Below are 22,217 nucleotides of genomic sequence, written 5' to 3'. Positions count from 1 at the left end.
AGAAGCGAAAAAGACAAAAAGTTGTGAATGGTATCGATTGTATTTACTTGCATGACATGCACAGCCAAAAGAAAGAAGACAATCATCTTCCCATTGAAGACGACGAAGAAGGGGCTGGAGGCGAGCCGAGCCCGCTGCCGAAGCGCTGCTTTGCACTGAGCGGGCCATAAGATCCGAGATCGAGACCATGAACGACGCCCAGGAAGCTCCCGCGCTGTGCTCCATAGCCTGGCCGAGAGGCAAAGGAAGACGACGGTGTGGGTGATGTGGGAAGCTCCACATCCTTTTGCGGCTGTCCTTGGCGCGCTGACCTAGCGACGATCTCTCGCTGATCGGCCTGGGCTTGATCCCACGCTTCGCGAAGCACGACCTGGGCCGAATCAACGGATCGCAAGCTTCCGATGAGCGAGGCGCCGATCCAGGGGACGAGCTGCAGTGGCAATGATGGTGCAGTGCCCCCGACTGCCGAGCCATCGGATGCAATTCGAGGCGCATGATCGTTGAGGACAGCGACGTGATGTGCGAGCGACGAGAGCGGCGCAAAGCGGTGGTACCGCTTACATTCGACAAGGGACAGGGACGATGTTGACTTGCGCAGCTCTTCGATCTGTCCCTCGTCTGATAGCTGCTCATTAGCTGCCGTGATGACAAAGCTCTCGTCGGCGGCAGCCGGTGCCTCTTCATCGCCTTCGTGCGCCGACTGAAAGCTCTCGTCCCCTTCCACTGCCCCCGTCGCTGCTGCCACCAAAGAGGCTGAGGTGGCCTCTTTCTGCTTCGAAACTTTGACCGAATCCCACCGCGGACCAATGCGGGCCATGCTCAATGCGACACTGGGCACAGCTCCGTCGAGAGATTGATCTGCCTTGGCCAAAGCGCGGACGACTTCGATGCGAAGGCGATGTGCGAAATTGGGAACCATGGCCGTACCACCCACAACGAAGATGCTGCCCGCGAGGGCAGTGCGCGTGTCAATGGGCAGCTTGACCAGGGACTCGAGGACCATTTCGACGATGCTCGCCTCGTCTTCATCTCCCGGCTCAAAGAAGACCTCACACGCCCGCTCGCGAATCCAACCAGGGACGACGATGCTGCCTCGTGCCTCTCGAGCCGTTTGGACTGTGGCGAAGCTCAAAGTCGAAGGCTGCTGAGGAGGATGGATTGGTGGTCGCGAGGATGCAGGCACTTGAATGGTCAAGTCTGTTGCTTGGATCCCTTCTGAGCCGTATCTCTCCGCAAGTTGTTGCATGTAGGCCTCTTCGTCGTCGCTGCCGTCGAGAGCCACTTGTACGTCTTGGTCCTTGACAGGATTGCCCACGAGAAGCGCCTTTGCGCTGATATCTTGCAAGAAGCCTTCTGTCAGAATCCTTTCCGGAATCTTTGTCCTTCGAGAGGGGCCCGCTCCTGACGCCAAAGACGATGAAGCAGACCCCTGGCCGAATGAAGACCCAGAAGACGGGGTGAACGGTGGATAATAGTGGCCGAAGTGAAGGAGGAGGGACTTGAGCCGAGCTTGAAGCCTTTTGCCGGCTCTCGGCGTCGTTCGAAGATGTTGTGGGACCATTGGGCGACCGGAGTGGACAGGAACCAGGGTGGCTTCGTGGTGGCCCATGTCGATGACAAGGCCTGCCATTCGACCGACCGCAAGAGTGCTGAGCAAGTGGGCGGGCATGAATGAGACCGAAGGCACCTGAAGATTACCAAAGAGGACGTCGCAAAGTGTCTTGCGCACGACATTCGGCATGAGCGGACTTTCGACGAGGATCACGCCTCGCGATTTCGGCTCAATCATGAGATGACTGAAAATGGCATCAGAGACACGAAGACAGAGGACAAGGGAGGCAATTGGTCCGAGGCAGCTCAACTCACGTTATGTAGACTTCTCGCAGTAGAAGTGTGAGCCTAGCACTGAGCCTGGCCTTTCTCTTTGATCTCTCCTCTTGGTCCCGACAGTGCAGAATGTCGGGCCCCCACAAGCAAATGTCGTCTTGCGCTTCCCTTCCATAGCCGTCGTGAGGAAGACTTTCGCTTGCCCTCGTCGCCGCCCTCACAGAGTCAAGAACCACTCGTGGTCTGGCTTCCCCCGCGAAGCCAACCTTAGTGCACCTCGTCCCGATGTCGAGTACGACTCGATCCTCCTGTGGCCCATAGAGAAGCGCCTGTCGTCGGGCCGACGACGAGGATGGCGTCCCGGGGTAGTCATGTCGCGCGCTACTCCGAGAAGACGAGCCTCCTGCACTGGACCCTGCACCTACGTCTGCTCCAAGGTCGAAGCCAGCCGGACGTCGACCCAGCGAGGTCTTTCTCGTCCGCGTCGACGACGATGCCATGGTCGTGAGGCAAGACGCGCTCGCGATTCTTCTGCTGCTTACTCCACGTGTGGAAATGTGCAAAGTGTTGCTCTCTTTCTTCCCTCCACAAGAGAAGAGACACCCGCAATTACCACCCCCACGACGACGGTGAGGACCATGGCGGACGTCGACACGGCCTCGTCGGCGCCTGATGGGGTGTGGCAGCTCTTGGTTGATGTAGGTGATTGATTCTGCCGATTCATTCCTGCTGGACAGAGCTGACTGAGTCTGTCAAAAGGCGCACTGCCACCCCACTGATGATCCTCGACCGTGGGGTTCCGTCGAGATTCTTGCATCGAAGCTAGACCAGGTCAAGATCGGTCAGATTTGCGCCATGTCTACGTCGACCCGGGACCAAGGCTTTGTCGCAGAGCTGGCCGAACGATTGGGCACGCAGAAGCTTAGGCCGGCTTTCGGCTACCATCCGTGGTTCACACACACCATCTCACTTACCGATGGACGGGACAAGGCGAAGCACTACGAGGGCCTCTTCTTCCAGCAGGAGGAAGGACAGTCTTCTTCCCTGTCGTTAGATCCGAAGAGGGATACGGCTCGAAAAGAGCTCGATCAGCTCCTGCCCCATCTTCCTGATCCAGTGCCGCTAGACGAGCTCTTAGCAGAGCTGCGCAAGAACCTGTCCCAACATCCTACAGCGCTCCTGGGCGAGGTGGGCCTCGATCGAGCCTTTCGCTTGCCCACTGACCCCAAAGGCTGGACTCGAGAGCCGAATGAGGAAGAAAAGGACGGTGAAGCAGACATGAGTGACGAGGAGCGAGAGAGGACGCACGCACTCGGACGCAGGAGTCGCCCACTGACGAGCCTAACGCCCGACATCGGGCACCAGGCTGAGATTCTCAAGGCCCAAATTCGGATCGCGATTGAGATGGGAAGGAGCGTCAGCTTGCACAGTGTCAGGGCAGGTGGAGCAACAGTCGAAGTACTCGAAGCGCTCAGCAAATTATTCCCGAGCCATGGCACTGGTGGGAGGAGAGGAGGTCTCAGCCGACAGCAGTGGAAGAGGCAGCAGAAAGATGCCCAGCGAGGGGCCGTGGATCACGGGAATGTGGACGGGCACATTCAAGGACCGAGTTTTGATGACATCAGTGGGTTTCTCGAGGCCAAGGCAAGAAGTCGCACCGCTGACCTGTTCCCATGTTCCAGACATCGACCTGCACAGCTGCACGCTGAGCCCCACCATGATTCGCCAGCTTCAACAAAAGCACCCAAATGTCTATGTCTCCTTCTCGACGTGAGTTCCTCGCACATCTCTCCTTTCTCGTGAATCGCGCGCGTCTCTGATGATGATGAACGCAGTGCGATCAATAGTCGCCAGAAAAACCTCGAGGAGCAACTGCGAGCGTGCGACCCAAAGAGGCTTCTGACCGAGAGTGACTGGCATTCGGCGGAGGGCTTGGCGGCCAGAACATTCGATATGGTCAAGCTCATGACAGACGTGCTCGGTTCTGCCTTGCTCGGAGAGAATATCCTCGACAAGGACGCAGACCATCGGTACGAGCGGGCAGCGGTAGTCTTGCATGAAAACTGGAAGAGATTCGTCAACGATGAGGTCGGCCACGAATGAAGCGAGAAAGGAGTGTGGAATTGTATTGAAGTAATGGAGATCAGATCAATAGAATTGAAGTGTACTATAGAAGGCGATGGTGGTGGGAGGGAAGAAAGGGGAGGGGAAAGAGGAGGAGAAGAGGGGAGGTAAAGGGAGGGAAGACGCAGGAGGAGAAGCGGGAGGATGAGCAGAGGAGGGGCATAGAGAAGAGAAGGACAGTGATGTACTCAGGCCACCGGTTGAATGGCGGCCGGCTGCAGCTTCTGTCCCTCTTGCCTTCCAGGAGCATGGACAAAGAAGAGCAAGAATGTCTCGAGCCACATGGGCAAGATGTAGACGAGGTTGAAGATGACAGGCGTCTGCGGGGTGCCTCTGCTGGAGAGCGTCTGCTGAAGCTGGGCCCAGTCGATTCCGTCGACGTCTGGGTTGTACATGCCCGGCGGCGCCACCATGCTGGCCCTAGCCAAGCGTAGGCGCGAATCTTGCTGGGACTGGAATGCACTGGGCAGGGGCATGGCCGCAGCTCGGCGGCCCAGCTCTCCAAGGATTCGCTTGGCTGCGTCGGCGTTCTCTTGCGTCGCGAACTGGAATGGATTGCTGCTGTCGTTGCCATTTTCTTCATTGATTTCGCCCTGGGCGTGGAGCGTCTGGAGGATGCGATAGATGACTGTTATAGCCAAAAAGACGAAGAGGACGCCAAGGAAGCTGCCAGGCCGCATGCTTCCGTTCTCGCCCCTGGCGACAGGAATTCTGTAGGTGAAAAGATGTCAGCTGGCGTGAGAAAAATCCTACATAGCGAGATCTGCAAATAGGTCACTCACAGGAGCAGGCCGCCAGCAATTGAGATGATCATGAGAAACGCGCCAACAATGGGACCGATGCGGACGATACCGAGCGGAGTGCGATCAGGGAAGTCGGACATTGCGCCAACTGCATTTGCATCCATGAGCGTCTCGTCCCATTGATGAAGGTATACGCCAGTGTAGGCTGCCGTGACGGCGAAAAGGATGAGGGCGACCAGGTTGAAGAAGCGAAGCAAGAGGCACACCGTCGGCACGCCTGAACGAGCGTTGCCTTGGCGGGCATACATGGCCAGCAGGTTGAGGAGCGGTTCGAGGAGCAGAGGAGGCAGAATTTGGAGCAGGATGTTCTCGACAATCATCAGCGTCGTGGTAGGCGTATTGTTGGACAAGTAGGCGCGAATGCCCATGGCAGCGACCATAGCACAACCCCAGATGAAGATGGTGAAAAGGACGTGTGCGATGAGGCTCGAGCGACGAAGCAATCGAATCAAGAAGAGAGGGATCAGGAACAGCACCGCAAGGATCCATACAATGCTGGCGGCCAGATCGCCATTCTTGTATGGAACACCACCAACAACGGTGTCAAGCCAGCCAAGATCGGGGCTGTCGAGGTTGTTGACGTCTGTTGGAGGGCCGCCGTTTCCCGAGTCGGGCGTCTGTCGAGCTTGCAAGAAGTTTCGCGAACCCATATCAGCGAAGACGTGATCTTCGCGAGCGATGCGCACGGCATTCTTGGCGCTCTTGGCTGCTGCTGAAGACGTTGCGCTGGGAGCAATTGCCGTCTCTTGGTCCGAGCAGAGGAAAGCGGTCCCGTAAGCGCTTACACCTTCCGGGCAGCCAAAGGCACCAGCGACCCAAGTCCAGCTGGTTGGTGCTGCATTTACCCTATTCGCGGCCGCAGAGGTACCGCTCGACGACGAAGAAGCCTTTGCAACAGACGACGCTTTGTTTGAGGCTGCAGAAGACGACGAAGACGAAGTAGGGGTAGGAGACGAGGTGACAGCTACTTTGGCGCCGATGCCACTCGCGGTAGTGGACGCAGTGGGCGAATAAGAACCGGCCAGGCCTGCCGCTTTGGAAACGAGCGATGATGCAGCACTGTCGAGGCTACCTGACGAGGTAGGTTGACCCTTGAAGTTTTGTGGATCTTGAAGGAGCTGACCCAGAAGACCCAAAGAGTTATCGGGATCCCGCGTGCCAAGCTGTTGCGAACCCTGGACCAGGATGGCGGCGCTAAGAGCGGTCACGGCAAAAAGGATTGCCTTGGATGGCACCCATCCCCTGTGTTTCCCATCCGTCATGTTCTTGTTTCCTGACGACACGACCCGCCGTTTGACCCGCTTTTCGCTGTTTCCCACCATTTGCATCCGATCTCGTTTCTTCGACGACAAATACTAGACCTTATCAAGCCCGCCTTCGATTCCGTCTTCCCTTTTATGGGCTAGGATGTTATGCCAAGAGGCCAGCTCGAGGTATACGTTCCTGTGTGTTGTTGCGAAGATGAGGGAGGAGGCCTTTGGGCGGAGAGTACTGACCACTTCTAGTGATGATACTGCCGCTAAATACCGAGAGAGGGAGAAAGAGAAAGAGAAAGAAAAGTAAAGACACCGTCACCCAACGATTCCCACTTGGGTTGCTGTTGCCGACGGGAAGCTTGATCAAAGCCTGCTTTGAACGGGGTAAGCTTCGACAGGGAACAGGAAGAGGGAGGACGAAGGAGTAGGGGGTGTTGGCGAAGCCGGTGAAAAGGAGAAGGTGGTGGAAGCAAGTCAACAGAAGGGCCACTGTTCAGAAAGGGCAGCGAGTTGCTAGAGCTTTGCCTGACCTATCGTCGGATGGGTGCGATGCGACGCTATGCGCGGTGCGGTAGATGTATGTTGAGCGTCAATTCTATGGCCCTGAGGGCCTCCATCTGTCATGCCCTCATTATTATGGGAACAGCGTCATCATCACCATGACGGCACTACATCGTTGCCGAGGTGACATGTCGCCGACCCATAGATCGGGGCACATCATCCCTTCTTCTTCCTCAACCCTAATCTAAACTCTAATTTGATTTAAATTTTAATTTAGAATTGCAAAAGGCAAGGCAAAAAAGCTATCAGAGGAAGAAAAATGCGAACGATACGGTCGAGCTAATAGTAAAATAATAACGAGGCGAATTAGACCAGATGGCTGTTCCGCTCATCGGGGTCTTCTGACCTTTAAGCGGAAGCCGACGAGGAGCTTGCCGCGGTGGAAGAGGAGATAGACGTGGACGTGGCCGAAGAGGTCGACGAAGATGAAGCTGTCGTGTCAGGGTCCCAGTAGTACGTCGTGAGCTCGGCAGAGGAGTAGGTGAGGTTCACTCCGACCACAGTGGTGCCGATCAAACCGTAAGTGATGTCGGACGCGTTGAGGTAGGTAATGTCAAGCGTAGCCGTCGAGCCCATTGAGTCGGCGTATGGGTAGCTGCAGTATTGCTGTCAGCTCTTTTCATGCGATAACGCCACGAATGCAACTCACATGCCATCTTCCTCATTCGTCGTGGCATCTGCCCATGCGATCTTGTTGGCCGTGTACGGTGCAATCTGCAGGCGCACGTTCAGCAAGGCCGATTTAACTTCGTTGATATTTCCAAGAAAAACTCACAGCAGCAACTGCATCCATGGTGTCATTGTCAAAGAACCATTGGCCCGTGTGGTGAGCGGAGCCCGTGGCAACAAAGCTGCCATTGTCCGCACGGTAACCCGAGTCCTCTTCGTAAACCTTGAGATGCGTGTGTACAGCGCGACCTTGGTACCAACCTGTTTCTCCTCTTCTGGTTAGCTGTCACAAGCTCGGCAAATATCCATGGGCGACACTCACCGGGGACAATTGAGTACATGGTGAGGAGACCCTCGTCATCCGTCTGCCAAACACCGCGGAGGAAGTTGTCACCGTCCGTCGGGGCCGACTGACCTGGACCGATGCTGCTTCCCTCTTGATCGGCGCCGGCGGTGTACGAATCGATGCTCGTGGTGCTGGCTGAGTCCGATGCCGCCGACGTCGCGCTTGCGCTTGCGCTGCTCGACATTGTCATGCTCATCATACTGCTGCCGCTCGTAGAAGAGTTGCTCGATCCGCTGTCTGGTGGGCTGCCGCTGGAGCCTGAACTGGCGATCTCATATCCGGAGTAGTAGCCAGTGGCATTCGCTGACCACACATCGATCCACGCTCCTTTGAGAGGCTCGCAAGTGTCAATGTCGACAAAGTCGACCTCGAGCCACAGCGGGATACCGGCCTGACCGCCACGGATGTCCTGCTGAACCCTTTCGCCGAGCACGTGGTAGGGTCCCTGGGTAGTCTCTGGCGTGAGAAGGCAGGCACTGCTGTTAGTCGAGTCGTCGGCGCGCTTGTTGGCGAAGGATTCGTACAGTTGGCGTCGGACACGGGGCGAAAGATCATCGCGCTTCTCAAGGGAGCGACGGAGACGTCGGCGTCGAATCGATTCGCCGCATCGCTCGTTGAGACTGCGATGACGGTGGGCGTAGCTGCGTCGGTAGAGGCCAATCTCTTCGCCCTTTGGGTCAAAGCTATGAGCAGCTGCAGGAGCAGCGAGGCTGGAGAGGGCAAGTGCGAGACTGAGGACGGAGGTGGGAAGCATTTTTGAGTAGCTTTTGGAGGGTGTTTCTAGCACAACGTCAACCAGAAGTCGCCTTTTAAAGCCTTAGCGGAGTCCATGACGATCTCAGCGAGCTCGCCGTGAAGACAGAGCCATCGGCAAGCCCTAGCCAGTGAGGTTCAAAATGTTTCTAACAGGTCCTGCCAAGAGTGCCCTCGGCTCGTCCAATGAATGCCTTCTTAATTGCATTGTATACACTGTGCGTGGGGTGTGCTTCCGGCGAGCATCGCCAGGCGGCCGACAGCCGCAAGCCACATCAACCGTCAGACAACCTGACGTCCACTTATGGATACATTGTGCAGAGCCAAGACCTGCACACAGGCGAGAGAATAGAAGAAAAACTGCATGTTGACGACGTTAACCCTTTGCTCTAAATCCCCGGCGTGGGCAGTGCCCCCATGGCTGAAAGACGGCTCATTCTTCGGAGTTCGTTCCGGGAATGAGCTCAATGGCTTCCTTTCACCCGCATCCGAAACTTCTTCATAGTCATGTGCGTTGCGCGACTTGGCCGTGGGTCTGTCAAGCGGCGCCGGAGGCAGTGCCATCGCCCGGCGGGCGTCGAATCGAATTTTCGCGTCAACACAACTGTCATGACAAAATAGGCATAGGATTTATGTCACTTCAAGCGGCCAATCTGTTTAGCTCCACTTTTTTCTTCTGCGCCAAGCGGACGTCCTAATCCCCGCTCTGGCAAAATCGCGAATGCGCGCAAGGGAGAGGGTCTGCTACACGAGCAAATTGACGGCGCAGGGAGTGACGGCGCAGAGAGGCCGGCGGTAGATGACACGCGGGTTGAGCTGAGCGGCCCGCTCAAAGGAGCTGTGAAAAGAACGAAGGGCGTGCTGAGCAGGGGACCCTCAGTAGGGCAAGGAGATTGCGGGCAAAAGAAAGGCGGGCAGATGCACCCTCGTCATCACCACCATGATGACTGAGCCAGATGCGACGACTACTGCTCCCGATGGCTCCAGTGATGGCGGCGAAAGCTCCTGTCAGGCATTTCAGCACTTGATAAGCATCGCACATGGCGAGGCAGGATCGGATGGCATGCCATCACCCACCATCCACCTCCAACACGATCACCGACCACGGCAATATCAGGTGACTTTGTGGACATGAAAGCACCGATATGTTCTCGTCTGGATCCTAATTCACTGTCTCTCCTCTCAGACGGAGCTTTTCGAGCGCGCCAAGAAAGAAAATGTCATCGCTTGTCTCGATACAGGCGCAGGAAAGACATTGATTGCGGTAATGCTCCTCCAGGTGAGCATGCCCTAGCTCCTGGGCCTGATCCTTGACTGACACTTGTCAAAAGCACACATTCAACCTTGGCTTGTGCGCACCTAAGAAGATCTCCCTCTTCATCGTCAACCTCGTCCCACTGGTCCATCAGCAAGGGGGGGTCATAGAAGCGAACACGTGCCTCCGAGTTGGTCTCCTCTTTGGCGGAGATTCCAGGTTCAGTACATGGTCCAAAGAGCACTACGACAAAGCTTTCGCCGAACATGACGTCCTCGTCGTCACTGGTCAGATCGTCGTCCAGGCGCTGGCGCACTCCTTTCTAAAGATCGAGGACATCAACCTCATCGTCTTTGACGAAGCACACCACGCCGACGCTACGCACCCATATTCGCGCATTATGAAAGATTACTATTTCAAGACTCCCTCCCACAAGCGCCCTAAAATCTTTGGTATGACGGCCAGCCCGATGAAGACGGCCACGAATCACTACCAAAGTGCTGCCCGGGAGCTTGAGGGGACCCTGGACGCAAAGATATTCACGGCGCCGCTCTCCCAGAATCGCAAAAACGAGTTGAAGCAAGTGAGGGAGCTTGTAATCGAGTACGATCAGCCAATTCAGCTGCCCGAGACGGATTTGACCGAAAAGATCAAGAAGCGCTGCGCTTCTCTCGAGTCCTTGCCAAAGTACATGCATAGGATGCGTTACGATCTCGAACACCACGGTCCACTGATGCTCGATCTCGCCTGGATTGGATCCCGGGACGCTTTTCGGAACAAGGCACGGGAGAAATTCGAGCGAACGCAATTGTCCAGGCCGCAGATCGACCTTCTCAACAAATCCTGGGCCGAAAAGCAGCAATTTGACAGAGAGTCGAGAGCCATGCTGGAGGAGCTCGATAAAAAGAAGAAGCGGTGGGCCGACGAGGCATTCTGGCACAAAGCTGTTGCTGAGCTCTTGGACGAGGAAAGGAATGTTCCACGCTCATTGGAAGCCAACGAGACGAATGCAACACCAAAGATCCTCACCCTCATCAATTTGCTCAAATGCTTCGATGTAGACTCAAAGACACGCCAAAACTTCTGCGGAATCGTCTTTGTTGGCCGCAAAAGGACAGCAATCGCCCTCGTTAAACTTCTCTTGGGGCAAGAGTGCTTGAAATTCCTCAAAGTAGAGGCTCTCTATGGTCATGTTGAAGTCGATGGCAGGAATGGTATGGATTCTGACGCGCAACAGGCCACCTTGTCGCGGTTCAGGAAGGGCAAGACGAATCTTCTCGTGGCCACCAGCGTCGCAGAAGAGGGTCTCGACATTCTTCCGTGCAACTGTGTCATTCGCTTCGACCTCTTTGCACATCACGTCGCATACGTTCAAAGTAGGGGCAGAGCCAGGCACAAGGATAGCCGTTTCATCATGATGGTTCAGCGCGATGACCCCGTCATGCATGGCATTCTTCACAAAGTCACCCGTGTCGATGCCGACATCCGCGAATGGCTTCTTGACCTGCCACACGATCGACTCTCACAGACCTTTGACGACGACAGCAGGGATGATAGCCGAGGGGAGAAGCAAGAGGCTCTCAGCGATTATCTCGAAGTTGCCCAGACGGGCGCGCGAATCTACCCTCCAGAGAGCGTCTTCTTCCTCTGCCACTATGTGCAAATGATCAAAAGCGATGTGTATGCACCGAATGTGCCGGATTTTATCATTCGAGAATATGACGAGGGTCTCGGTTTCAGCGTCGAGGTGCGCCTACCTGCCAACTCAAGGGTCCGCTATGTTCAAGGACCAATTTGCCCCAGCAAGAAGATGGCGCGGAACGCTGCATCGCTATTAGCGCTGAAGAAGCTCCGTGAGGCTGGCGAACTGGATGACTACCTCATCCCGTCGGCTCGCAACAAGACCAAGGCCCTTCGTGCCGACTTACCCTTTGAACTGGACAAAGATGGCAGAAGGATGGGTACTCAGGCTCGAAATCATGAGCTTCATGCCAAAATACCTGATACCTTTGCTCCAGGGACTCCCACCGAACCCATCGGGGGTTTGGAACTTCAAGGAGTTGTTCTACGTCCGCCCTCTTCAACGGAGGAGGCAGGAGAGGCAGCACCATTTCGTCCGATGCTTCTTTTGACAGTAGGTGCATTCAAAGGGATGCCTGCAGTCGACCTCATGTTCGCCGGAGGGATCTCAAGACAGTGTCCAGTCTCGGAAGACACGGTGCTAGTTCGCCTCGACCACAGAGAAGCGCTTGCTGCCACGAGATACACTCTTCGACTCTTTGACTACATTGGGAAGAACAGCTACGAGAATGATGGTCGGCTGCCTTTCCTCGTGCTGCCGTTGCACCAGCCCATAGCCTCGCGGAATTTCGTCGACTGGATGGAAGTCACCCAAGAGGCTCAGATTACTACACTCCACGATCGCGGACTCTTTTCGTACCGATTCGATCCTCAAGATAAACTCTCCCCTTTGATGGATGAGGATCTGTTGCTCTGCGACTGGAAAAATCCTTCCCGCCTATATTACTTCATTGATCTGGACTTGGGACACGACGTACGCCACATCGCCCCAGATCGCAGGTCACTCAGAGATATCGCTCCTGACGAGCCTGGTATGTGCAGCCAGCCCACCGAGCCTTTGATCGTGACACGGGTCATTCCCAGCCTCGACAATCACTTGGTGATAAATGCCTATAAGGCGCTCGGGAAAAGAAGCGCGAGGTGGACAAGCTATCTGGTCCCTTCCAGAGCAGGCGCGTTTCCACTCTCCGCGAGCACGGCCGAAACCGCGCTGCTCCTGCCGTCGATTCTTTGCCGATACTCTCAGATATTGCTAGCTCGGGAGGCTAATGCTCTCCTCTTTCACAACCAGCTCGATGAAGGGCTTCTTATGCACGCCTTCACGGCTCCTAGTGCCCAACAGCTTCTGAACTACGAGAAGCTAGAATTTTTCGGGGACATGGCTTTAAAGCTCATTGCATCGCTCTACGCATTTACGATGACCGACAGCCTTCGAGAAGTAGAGCTCCACTATACTCGTCGGGCTATCATCTCCAACGCGCAGCTGCTTAAGCATTCGCTCCGACATCAGCTCCATCGTTTCGTTCATGCCAAGGCCTTTTCAGGTAAAACGTGGCGCCCGCTCTACCTGTGCGCGCCGAATTGGTCACAGGAAGAAGCGCGCCCTTCTTACAGGAAGAGGAACACCCACATCATCAGCTCAGAGGCTTCTCATCCAGCCTCTGGCTGCGAAGAGATGCTGCTCTCGGAAAAGTCTCTTGCAGACCTGGTAGAGGCTTGCCTGGGCGCCGCGTTCAACAAAGGAGGCGTCAATGGGATCGAGGCGGCCTTGTTTGCGATGAACAAGCTTGGTGTGCTACCTCGAGAGGTCGAGGGGCTCGAATCTTTCCGGAGGGCATACGCACAGCAAACTGCGCAGGAGTCCGAGGGTCAGAATCTAGCTGAACGTGTCGAGTCAGGCGCTCTGCAGAAGGTGAGTCCTACATTCTTACATCAGAGCATTGAAGTGATACTGATACTAGGTGATGTGCAGCTCCAAGAGCACATCGGATACCAATTTCGGTCCCCTCACCTCGCATTACAGGCGGTCACCCACTCGTCATACATGGCCGCCGACCTGCCGTCATATGAGCGATTCGAGTTTCTCGGAGACGCACTCCTCGATTACTTTATCGTTTCCACGTTTCGAGAAAAATACAGCGACACATTGGACGAAAGTGCCATGACGATGATCAAGTCAAATGCGGTTGCAAACGATGCATTCGGTGTGCTCTGTATAGAGTTGGGTCTCCACCACTACTTCAGCCACTCGTCTTCATCGATGCTTTCGGGCATTATGCAGACTGTGTCCGACGTGATGGACGCGAGGAGAAGGGCCCTGGACTTATATGGTGGAGACGAGGCAAATATTGGCCAGTACTGGCTCAAGTTTGGCGTCAGAGTACCGAAAGTCCTTGCCGACGTAAGTAGAGCCATGTGCCTGTCTTCTGTATCTACTGTCTAACTCCAACCCTTATTTTCAAGGTCATCGAGAGCCTCCTTGGAGCCGTTTTCGTGGACTCAGGCTTCAATTTCGATACGACTCAAGAATTCTTCGACAGGCTGTACCGGCCATTTTTCGAAAGGCACTTTGAGCCCGACAAGACGGTGGTGCGTGATCTCAACGAGCTGACGAGCTTCTTCACCAAACACCGCTGCCGTCGCTGGAGCGTCGATTACGAGACCATGGACCATCTCAAAGATCGTCGAGATTCCAACACCATCAGATTCTGGATCTCCTTTCACGGCGTGAAGGTCAGCGAGGGTGTCGCATCGGGTGAGCAAACTTTTGACTCTTCCTCGCTGCCTAGTGTTGCCAGCTGACACCCTGATGGCTGAATACAGGAAGAGCTTCGGACCAGCTTATCGAGGGTCTTGAAGAGATCAAGGAGGTTAAAGCCTCAGAGGAGTGGAATGACACGGGATTGGTCACCGAGGTGTTGCGAAAGGTGTTGCCGAAGCAATTTTCGAACATACTCAATAGCCCGACGCCCGGTCATGAGCCAGAGGATGACGAAGGAGCCGAAACGGGGAATCAGGAACCTCCTGAAAGGCCTAACCTTACCATCTCTGACGAGCTCGCAGGGATCTGCGACTGTGCGCAGCGGGAGGCAGAAGGCGACGACGAAGACCAAGAGGGGGAAGAGAAAACGTGGTGGGACTGACGACAGTCTCTGTATAATATAGCATTGAGCTCAATGTCACTGCCACAAACGCGAGATGGCGCATTGGATGTAGAGATACCCGATCATTGTCAATACAGAGGTCGCTGCCATGGCTCCTACAGAGCTTCCCAGTCATTATTTCTATCTCATTGCCAAGGCTCAAGCGGCATTTCCTCGGGTGCTTTTGACGATCCAATCGCAGAAGCCCGGAATCTCTACCTCTGGCTGCATGTCATAGAGGTGAGACTTGCCTGGTTCGACGTGAACCTGGACGTCAAAATTCTTTGCCTTGAGCGCTTCGATGACGAGTTTGCTCTGCTCCGTCTCGACCATGATGTCCGCGTCGCCATATGCAATGAAGACTGGCTTGTTGAACGGATTGTTGCTCTGTCTGATCTGCGTCGGCACGCTGAATGCTACCTCTTCCTCGGTCTCTTTTCCGCCTCGAAGCACCAGGGAGGGGTAGATGCCTTCTTGCCGCGCATAGTTGTACAGCGTCGCTCGGACGGGATTCTTCGCGGGCGGCGACTCAGAGAGGACCTTGGCCTGCTTGTCCAGGTGCTCCTTTAGTGGCTCGCCAGGGCACACATCACCGGGTTTATTGTTGGCCGAGTAGGCCCAAGGCAGAGGCGAAAGAGCCTTGTGGAAGTACGGCGCCAGTCCCCTCTCTACTGTAGTGATGGGGTAGATGGCCACGACGGCTGCGGGAGCTGGTTCGAGGCGCAGCGACGTGAGCGACGAATCGCTGCTGTTGCTGCTGACGAGGTCCAGGCCAAGAAGCGACGAAAGCCAGCCGCCAGCGCTGCTTCCCGCCAGCACGTAATCGCGCTTTACCTTGGCAGAGATCGTCGTGGAGAGTCGGTCCGCATGAAAGAGGAAGTCGACGCAGTCACGGACGTCGGCGAGGACAGAGACGAGGGGCACCTGCGGGCAGAGTCGGAAATCGGGCGCGACGATGACGAGGTTATGAGACTCGACAGCTCTGACAAGGTGCTGCAGACCAGGTCAGAGGCGAGACTGAGCAAATTTGCGTGTAGTGTGCTCACCGGGGGAATGAATTTGCGAGTCCCTTGAAGCAGCCCGCCAGTGTGAAGCCAGATGACGGGCGTCACTGGCTCCGTGGGGTGCGAGGGCGCATAGACATCGAGAGGGATGTCGACTTGCTCGCCCTGGTTCCCCTTTACACTCTTGTACGTGAGCGTGATTGGCTCTGGCTGTTGCAATGAAGCCATTGTGCCCTCGACGATGGTTGGTGCTGTTCAAGTTGTCATTCCAGCGCAATCTAGGAGGCACTGACTACTCCGGAGAAGGTCCGGGGACAGCCTCCGCAAGTCGGAGGCTCCGATTCTTATTTTGTGGAGCTGAGCTAGTTAGACCACGTGGGTTACGATTTGCACGTGCAACTCTCACAGAAGCAGAAGAAGACTTGAGCTCTTGTCCGCTCAACGCACATCGACAAGGAGCATCAACCACTAGCACCATGTCGGCAACAGCAGGACCTGTGCCTGCGGCTATTGCCCCCCAAGGCGGCGCAGGCAGTGCGCCTAGGCAGCAGAGGGCGTTCAAGACGCAGGATAAGCCCGATGAAGTTCGGCGATCCAACATGAACGCTGCAAAGGCAGTCAGCGACGCCATTCGAACCAGTCTGGGTCCAAAGGGCATGGACAAGATGGTGGGTCTTGCGCTCCTTATCCGACTCATCTGCAAGAAAAGCTGAATCATGATATCAATCGACTAGATCCAAACCGCTTCTGGCGAGGTGGTCATCACAAATGACGGCGCGACGATCCTGAAGCACATGGCTGTCATGCACCCCGCCGCACGAATGCTCGTCGAGCTCTCGCAGGCGCAAGACGTCGAGGCCGGTGACGGTACCACGTCGGTCGTCGTCATTGCTGGCTCGCTTCTCGGCGCTGCAGAGAAGATGCTGAACAAGGGTATCCACCCCACCATCATCGCCGAAGCTTTTCAACGCGCAGCTGCAAAGGCCGTCGAGTTTCTTTCGGACATCTCTACGCCCATCGAGCTGAGTGACAAGGAAAGCTTGCTCCGCGCCGCCAGCACTAGCTTGAACTCCAAGGTTGGTACTGAAGTCTGAAATATTCCTGTTCGCTTTGGGGGTGGTACTAATGTCGACCCCTTTCTCCTAAAGATCGTCTCGCAATACTCTTCTGTCCTGGCACCCATTGCTGTCAATGCCGTGACCCGTCTTCTCGACCCCAAGTCCTCTGCTACGGCACCTTCGAAGTCGTCTGCAGACCCCGCTTCGGCCTCTGCGCCAGGCTCGTCGACTGTGCTTCCCGAGGAACAGGTCAACGTGGACCTGCGCGACATTCGCCTGGTCAAGAAGGTCGGAGGCACAATTGACGATACTGAGCTCGTTGAGGGACTGGTGCTGGAGCAGAATGTCGTTGGTGGATCGGGAGGCCCGACTCGTATGGAAAAGGCAAAGATTGCCGTCTGCCAGTTCCAGCTGAGCAGCCCCAAGCCGGATGTAAGTCAAGGTCGTATGTCTGGGCATTTGGAGGACATTCTGCTAAGATGGAATCTCGACCGCAGATGGACAACCAAATCGTTGTGAACGATTACCGACAGATGGACAAGATTCTGAAAGAGGAGCGCCAGTACCTGCTCAACATGTGCAAGAAGATCAAAAAGACTGGCTGCAACGTCTTGCTCATCCAAAAGTCGATTCTTCGCGACGCCGTCAACGACCTCGCACTGCACTTCCTGGCCAAGCTCAAGATTCTTGTCGTAACAAACGTCGAGCGCGACGAGATTGACTTTGTCAGCAAGACGCTTGGCGCCAAGCCCGTCGCCGACATTGAGGCGTTCACAGAGGACAAGCTGGCGAGTGCAGACCTGGTCGATGAGGTAAACCAGAACGGAGCAAAGGTGTGCAAGATCACCGGCATTAAGAACATGGGCCGGACCGTCTCGGTGCTCTGCACGGGCGCCAATGCCCTGGTGCTCAGCGAGAGCGAGCGATCGCTGCACGACGCCCTCTGTGTCGTCCGATGCCTCGTCAAGAAGCGCGCTCTCATCGCAGGCGGTGGTGCGCCCGAGGTGCACGTCTCCCGTCTTCTCTCGGAGTATGCCTCGACGCTGAGCGGCATGGAGGCCTACTGCTTCCAAGCGTATGCCGAGGCACTCGAGGTGATCCCCACGACGCTGGCAGAGAACGCGGGCCTGAACCCAATCAGCATCGTGACCGAGCTCCGGAATCGGCATGCGCTTGGCGAACGAACGGCGGGCATCAATGTGAGGAAGGGTCAAATCACAAACATTCTTGAGGAGAATGTGCTGCAGCCACTTCTCGTCAACACGAGCGCCATTGAATTGGCCACCGAGACAGTGTCGCTGCTTCTCCGGATCGACGACTATCACCTTTCTCGTTGATTGTATAGCCGTAGCTAAAAAGATGAACAGGATTAGAGAGCAACCATCATGACATGACATTTGCTTCCAGTGTGAGATGGAGATATGACTTGATGAGCAGAAAAGGTGCCTTTAATTACTACATCTGCAACTGAGAGACAGGAGCGCCGAGCGCAGTGTCTCTCATTTTGATTCGCCGCTCTTGTCTTTGTCACCTGTCTCTTTTGGTTCGCCTCCAAAAGCGATTTTTGACTGTCCAAATGAAAAGGCGCCGGGGTTGGACACGCCCGAAGTATTAGCAAATGATAGCCCGATGGACGGGGCGGGTGTAGCTGTTCCACCCGTCGATGACGATGACGGCGACGATGTGGGCGAAGAGCCAAAGGAGAAGCGAAAGGGATTGGCGGCGCCAGACGTCGATGTTGGATTGGGCGAGGAAAAGGACCCAAAGGACCCAAAGGACGAAGTAGCACCCTTCTGTTGAAAGCTCGGAGTGGCGGCGGCGCCGAAGGAAAAGAGCGGCTTGGCTGGCTCTGGCTTGCTCGTTTCTGCTTCATTTTGCTCCTCTGCTTCATCCTTCTCCTCATCTCCGTCCCCCTCTTCGCCGTCGTCTTCACCATCGTCATTCCCTTCCTCATTATCATCGTCGCCCTCTTCCTCTTCTCCCTCGTCATCATCGTCGTCCCCATCGTCTGCATCTTTACTGCCAAATGACCCGAAAAAGCCGCCCTTCGGGACACTGAACATCGGCTGGCCCGGCAATAGCTTGCTCTCTGATCCTGCCTCGCCATCATTCTTCTTGAACGACGAGCCGGCGAAGGAGAAGGCAGACGCGGGTGCTTTGGGCAGGGTCGGTGTTGCTGACGCAGCTGGCTTGGTCGCAGCAGCACCAGCAGCAGGAGAGGGTAGTGAGAAAGTGGGTGCTGCCTTCGATGTTGACGGCTCTGAAGATCCAACGGAAGACGCTGAAGGCGCTGAGGATGGCGCCGTGAAGCTGAATGGCTTGGGAGGAGCTGCCGCCGCTGCTGCCGTGGAAGATGCAGTCGACGATGCTGGCAAGGCGGCAGACGTGGAAGCACCCGACTTCTTCCTCTCCTCCTCAACCTTCCTCCGATGCGCCGCATACTTTTCCTCGGCGGCCTTTAGAAGACCCCCGAGATCTGCGAAAGCATCTTTGCCCAATTCCCGGTCGATTGCAGACGAGAGCTCGGCCTTGAGCGAGACATTGAGGCCTCGAAGCGATCGGTAGTAGTCCACGTTGTCTGCGCCCTTTGCTACCCCGTTGGGCGCGCTAGTGCCATTGAAATGGAGCGCCGAGGTTGAGGCGGAGGTCGACGTTGACGTCGATGGTGATGGCGCAGAGAAAGAAAAGGGCTGCTGCAGCGGTGCCGCAGGAGCTGTGGAGTTAAAAGAGAAGGAACTTGTTGAGGGAGGCGCTGCTGCTGCTGCTGCAGGCGATTGTGAAGGGGTTGAGAATGGCGAGCCAGCCGTCTTTCTTTTGGGTAGCCCTCTGATTCTGTATTGGCTTGCATCAGATTTCTGTACTTCCTCTGCTTTTAGGCGACAACAACTCACGGTCTGTCACCTATGCCGCCGGAAGGAGTCTGACGAGAAGAGGTAAGCGAGGGAAGATGCAAGGCGGACAAGCGACCCAGAAGCTTACCTGTGGCGTAGACTGCTGGGTCTGACCATCGCCTTCGATGGCGTGGGGATCGTCGCCATCATCCTTCGATATTTGTCTCTCTGCGCCTCTCTTCATCGTTGTCGTTGGCACCACCTCCCCCTTCCAGTGCTCGAATCGAGAACAAAGGCGGCTTGACGTTGTCGACAAATTTCCACGTGCAGAAAAAAGCACGGACGGGCAATATCCCCTCCACCAGACAAAATGGAACGCTGCTTCCGCTAGAACTGAGCTTTTTTGGAGTAGTAGTAGTAGCAGCAGCAGCAGCAGCAGCAGCAGCAGCAGCAGCAGCATGTCCAAGATGGTGGCACAGGAGTGGACCGTGCCGATCCCCAAGCGGACCACGCCTCCAAAGTACCTCCAGACGGGCGTCTTTGCCGTTCTATTCAACACATCCATCATCTTGGCCAACTTGACCCAGTTTCTCGCCCTGGGCCTCTATCCCCTCCCCATCACGCGGCCGTACTATGAGCGCGCCATCGCCTACACGAAGCTGTCCTTTGCCCGCCTCCTCGTGGCTATCAGCCAGCTCTTCGGCCCGACAAAGCTGGTGGTCAGCTGCTCGGACCCACAAGGCAACGCGTTGGACCCCGAGCGCATCGTCAAGCGCCGCGTCGATGGGACCGTGTCCCACGTCGAGCTTCCGAGCAAGAGCGTATGGATCAGCAACCACCAAGTCTACACCGACTGGCTCTACCTCTGGTGCCTGGCCTACTACGGCGACCTGGCCGATTCGATCCTCATCATTCTCAAGGACTCGCTCAAGTGGATCCCCTTTGTTGGCTGGGGCATGCAATTCTTTCGCTTCATCTTCCTAGCGCGCAACTGGCTCGCCGATAAGGGGCCACTGGCAAAGCACCTGGCGTTTATGGCGTCAAAGGCACGTTCTGTACCCACGGCGGGCCAGCAGGGCAGCGCGACAGACCTGGCCGTGTCGCGGAGCTCGCCGTCAAAGCTGCTGCTGCTCATCTTTCCCGAGGGCACCCTCGTCTCGGCGCTGACACGGCCGACGAGCAAGAAATTTGCGGAAAAGCAGGACATTGCCGACTGCCGCAACTTGCTCCTGCCCCGCTCGACTGGCCTGCTCTTCTGTCTCCGGAGCTTGGCTGCCGACATTTCCGACCTCAAGCTCGTCGACTTTACCATTGGATACCCGGGTATTCCCCCCGCGGGCTATGGCCAGTCGTACTACACGCTTCGGTCCATCTTCATGCAGGGCGTGCCCCCACCGGCCGTCCACATTCACTTCACCATCTTGCCCTCCCGGTCGACGGACCCGCAGGACAAGATTTCTCCGCCGCTGGGCAAGCTGCCCACCGATGCAGCCGAGGCGTCGCGGCAGGAGTCGTCGCAGGAGGAAAAGACCCGCTTTGAAGCATGGCTCCTCAACCGATGGCGGAACAAGGACGACCTCATGGACCGCTTCTACCGCGACGGCGACTTTGTCGGAGGACAGTACGGCAGGTACAAGGCCATGGACGACGAAGGCAAACGGCAGCCCGACGACCGCCAATATGTCGAAGTGCCCGTCGAGCTAAAGTCGATTCGCGAGTTTGGCGACATCATCTGCTGGGCCGCCCCCGTCTGGGCTGGCCTGCTTGTCTACAAGGCGATCCAAATGATGCGCTAGGATAGGTGCCCATTTCACCTAACCTACTCCCTTACACGCACAAAGACACGCACATACGCACAATTAGACCGGAAGACGTTGAATGAATTAATGTACAAAGAGAAGAAGGGTAACAGGCTTGGCTGCTTACGCAGAGGCACCTTCGTCGAGAATGGCCTCGTTGAGCTCCGCCAGGGGGGCGAGCTCCTTTTGCTCGACGAGGTTGAACTCTCGGATGAAAAGCAAGAAGTGCCGGTAGCTCGTGTTGAGGTGCGCTTCGAGCGACAGGGCACAGATCTGGGCAAAGTGGTGGTTGTAGATGTGCGCATACACACGGAAGAGTCGTCTCAGGATCGACTTGATTGTCGCCTGGAAGTTGTCGGGAAAGGGGACACCTGTAGAAGGGTAAAGTGAGCGAAGCACCAGCGGTAAAAGTAGGCCTTTCTGCATCACTCACCGACTTTGCTCGGGAAAATCTCTTCATTGTCGAGCATAGACTGGGTCCACGTCATGAGGCAGTCGATGTAGTCGGCAGCGCTCATCCGAGTCGGCTTGCGGTACTCGACCGAAGAGCTGTCTTGCCAGTGGTACTCGTACCGGGGCCCTGCGCTCATCGTCTTGCACTATTGCATGAAAGTTCAACACCCGTCAGCACTCGTGCCCTTTTTCTCTGCAGCAGCAGCCCTGAAGATACGCACCTCTGAGGGGATGCAGAACTCGGTGATGGTTCCATAGAGCATGTTGAGGTGGTTGAAAAAGTCGACGGCTGTTTGTTTGTGAAGATTAGCCGGCCGACACTTTCAGGGGAGGACAGGTGGCAGCACTCACTGTTGACAGCCAGCCACTCGTCGAGGTCTTCTCCTTCGGGGAGGACGACTGCCTGACGCAAATTGCCTGACCCAAGCGTGGCCTCGGCATATCGCTTCAGTTGACTGAAATTCGAAATGCACACGTCAGCCTTGAGAGATCCCAACGACAGCAAGGGGCCAAACGACTCACTATTGCTTGGTGCCCTCGGGAATGTTCCTCTTCGGCTTGAACGTCCTGGTCTTCGAAAGCCCAAAGAACGACGACATGGCGATGGCTTGTTAGTTGGTGGAGAGGGTATGGAAAGCAAAGGGGACAGAGGCGAGTGGTGAGGAGCGAGGTTGGTTGATGTGCCTCTCCTGTCGGGCTCTGCCCTGTCCTGCCCCTTTGTTGGTCGCGCGTCAACATCACGTGGAGCGCTCGA

The 22,217-nt window shown here is 56.0% G+C and overlaps 10 protein-coding genes across 10 annotated transcripts; 4 read left to right on the top strand and 6 right to left on the bottom strand.

The window, feature by feature from the left end:
* Positions 1-25: 25 nt before the first annotated feature.
* Positions 26-2,327, bottom strand: FA10DRAFT_279563 (actin-like ATPase domain-containing protein; the record flags this gene model as incomplete). Its single annotated transcript, XM_025523550.1, has 2 exons — positions 26-1,796; positions 1,867-2,327. 2 exons carry the CDS (start codon positions 2,325-2,327, stop codon positions 83-85), a joined length of 2,175 nt encoding a protein of 724 aa, XP_025377617.1. The 3' UTR covers positions 26-82.
* A 138-nt stretch (positions 2,328-2,465) lies between these two features.
* On the top strand, positions 2,466-3,930 carry FA10DRAFT_286129 (Metallo-dependent hydrolase; the record flags this gene model as incomplete). The annotated part of the gene is made up of 4 exons (XM_025524053.1): positions 2,466-2,525; positions 2,587-3,451; positions 3,510-3,597; positions 3,663-3,930. 4 exons carry the CDS (start codon positions 2,466-2,468, stop codon positions 3,928-3,930), a joined length of 1,281 nt encoding a protein of 426 aa, XP_025377616.1.
* An 82-nt stretch (positions 3,931-4,012) lies between these two features.
* Positions 4,013-6,171, bottom strand: FA10DRAFT_112976 (hypothetical protein). Its single transcript, XM_025517880.1, has 2 exons — positions 4,734-6,171; positions 4,013-4,662 (listed from the first exon to the last, which is right to left on the bottom strand). Exons 1-2 carry the CDS (start codon positions 6,080-6,082, stop codon positions 4,140-4,142), a joined length of 1,872 nt encoding a protein of 623 aa, XP_025377615.1. The 5' UTR covers positions 6,083-6,171; the 3' UTR covers positions 4,013-4,139.
* A 673-nt stretch (positions 6,172-6,844) lies between these two features.
* FA10DRAFT_266897 (aromatic compound dioxygenase) lies at positions 6,845-8,495 on the bottom strand. Its single transcript, XM_025521693.1, has 4 exons — positions 7,563-8,495; positions 7,347-7,501; positions 7,221-7,285; positions 6,845-7,166 (listed from the first exon to the last, which is right to left on the bottom strand). Exons 1-4 carry the CDS (start codon positions 8,338-8,340, stop codon positions 6,920-6,922), a joined length of 1,245 nt encoding a protein of 414 aa, XP_025377614.1. The 5' UTR covers positions 8,341-8,495; the 3' UTR covers positions 6,845-6,919.
* A 437-nt stretch (positions 8,496-8,932) lies between these two features.
* Positions 8,933-14,318, top strand: FA10DRAFT_279560 (hypothetical protein; the record flags this gene model as incomplete). The annotated part of the gene is made up of 8 exons (XM_025523549.1): positions 8,933-9,456; positions 9,526-9,618; positions 9,671-11,555; positions 11,733-12,206; positions 12,432-13,087; positions 13,148-13,576; positions 13,639-13,930; positions 13,999-14,318. Exons 1-8 carry the CDS (start codon positions 9,280-9,282, stop codon positions 14,316-14,318), a joined length of 4,326 nt encoding a protein of 1,441 aa, XP_025377613.1. The 5' UTR covers positions 8,933-9,279.
* FA10DRAFT_301677 (alpha/beta-hydrolase) lies at positions 14,302-15,634 on the bottom strand. The gene is made up of 2 exons (XM_025525014.1): positions 15,365-15,634; positions 14,302-15,311 (listed from the first exon to the last, which is right to left on the bottom strand). The coding sequence occupies exons 1-2, from the start codon at positions 15,548-15,550 to the stop codon at positions 14,478-14,480; spliced, it is 1,020 nt and encodes a 339-aa protein (XP_025377612.1). The 5' UTR covers positions 15,551-15,634; the 3' UTR covers positions 14,302-14,477.
* Positions 15,635-15,764: 130 nt separating this feature from the next.
* On the top strand, positions 15,765-17,758 carry FA10DRAFT_266894 (T-complex protein 1). Its single transcript, XM_025521692.1, has 4 exons — positions 15,765-15,990; positions 16,057-16,398; positions 16,471-16,812; positions 16,878-17,758. Exons 1-4 carry the CDS (start codon positions 15,799-15,801, stop codon positions 17,715-17,717), a joined length of 1,716 nt encoding a protein of 571 aa, XP_025377611.1. The 5' UTR covers positions 15,765-15,798; the 3' UTR covers positions 17,718-17,758.
* A 121-nt stretch (positions 17,759-17,879) lies between these two features.
* FA10DRAFT_260253 (hypothetical protein) lies at positions 17,880-19,455 on the bottom strand (the record flags this gene model as incomplete). Its single annotated transcript, XM_025520003.1, has 3 exons — positions 17,880-19,093; positions 19,272-19,281; positions 19,360-19,455. The coding sequence occupies 3 exons, from the start codon at positions 19,453-19,455 to the stop codon at positions 17,880-17,882; spliced, it is 1,320 nt and encodes a 439-aa protein (XP_025377610.1).
* Positions 19,456-19,669: 214 nt separating this feature from the next.
* On the top strand, positions 19,670-21,007 carry FA10DRAFT_275167 (acyltransferase-domain-containing protein; the record flags this gene model as incomplete). Its single annotated transcript, XM_025523253.1, has 1 exon — positions 19,670-21,007. One exon carries the CDS (start codon positions 19,670-19,672, stop codon positions 21,005-21,007), a length of 1,338 nt encoding a protein of 445 aa, XP_025377609.1.
* A 44-nt stretch (positions 21,008-21,051) lies between these two features.
* FA10DRAFT_266891 (putative MOB1 protein) lies at positions 21,052-22,158 on the bottom strand. Its single transcript, XM_025521691.1, has 5 exons — positions 21,986-22,158; positions 21,815-21,918; positions 21,685-21,752; positions 21,444-21,609; positions 21,052-21,381 (listed from the first exon to the last, which is right to left on the bottom strand). The coding sequence occupies exons 1-5, from the start codon at positions 22,060-22,062 to the stop codon at positions 21,134-21,136; spliced, it is 663 nt and encodes a 220-aa protein (XP_025377608.1). The 5' UTR covers positions 22,063-22,158; the 3' UTR covers positions 21,052-21,133.
* Positions 22,159-22,217: the final 59 nt, after the last annotated feature.

The sequence above is a fragment of the Acaromyces ingoldii genome (genome assembly GCF_003144295.1).
Source record: "Acaromyces ingoldii strain MCA 4198 unplaced genomic scaffold FA10scaffold_3, whole genome shotgun sequence".
Taxonomy (NCBI): Eukaryota; Fungi; Basidiomycota; class Exobasidiomycetes; order Exobasidiales; family Cryptobasidiaceae; genus Acaromyces; species Acaromyces ingoldii.
This window is presented reverse-complemented; position numbering and strand designations above follow the sequence as displayed.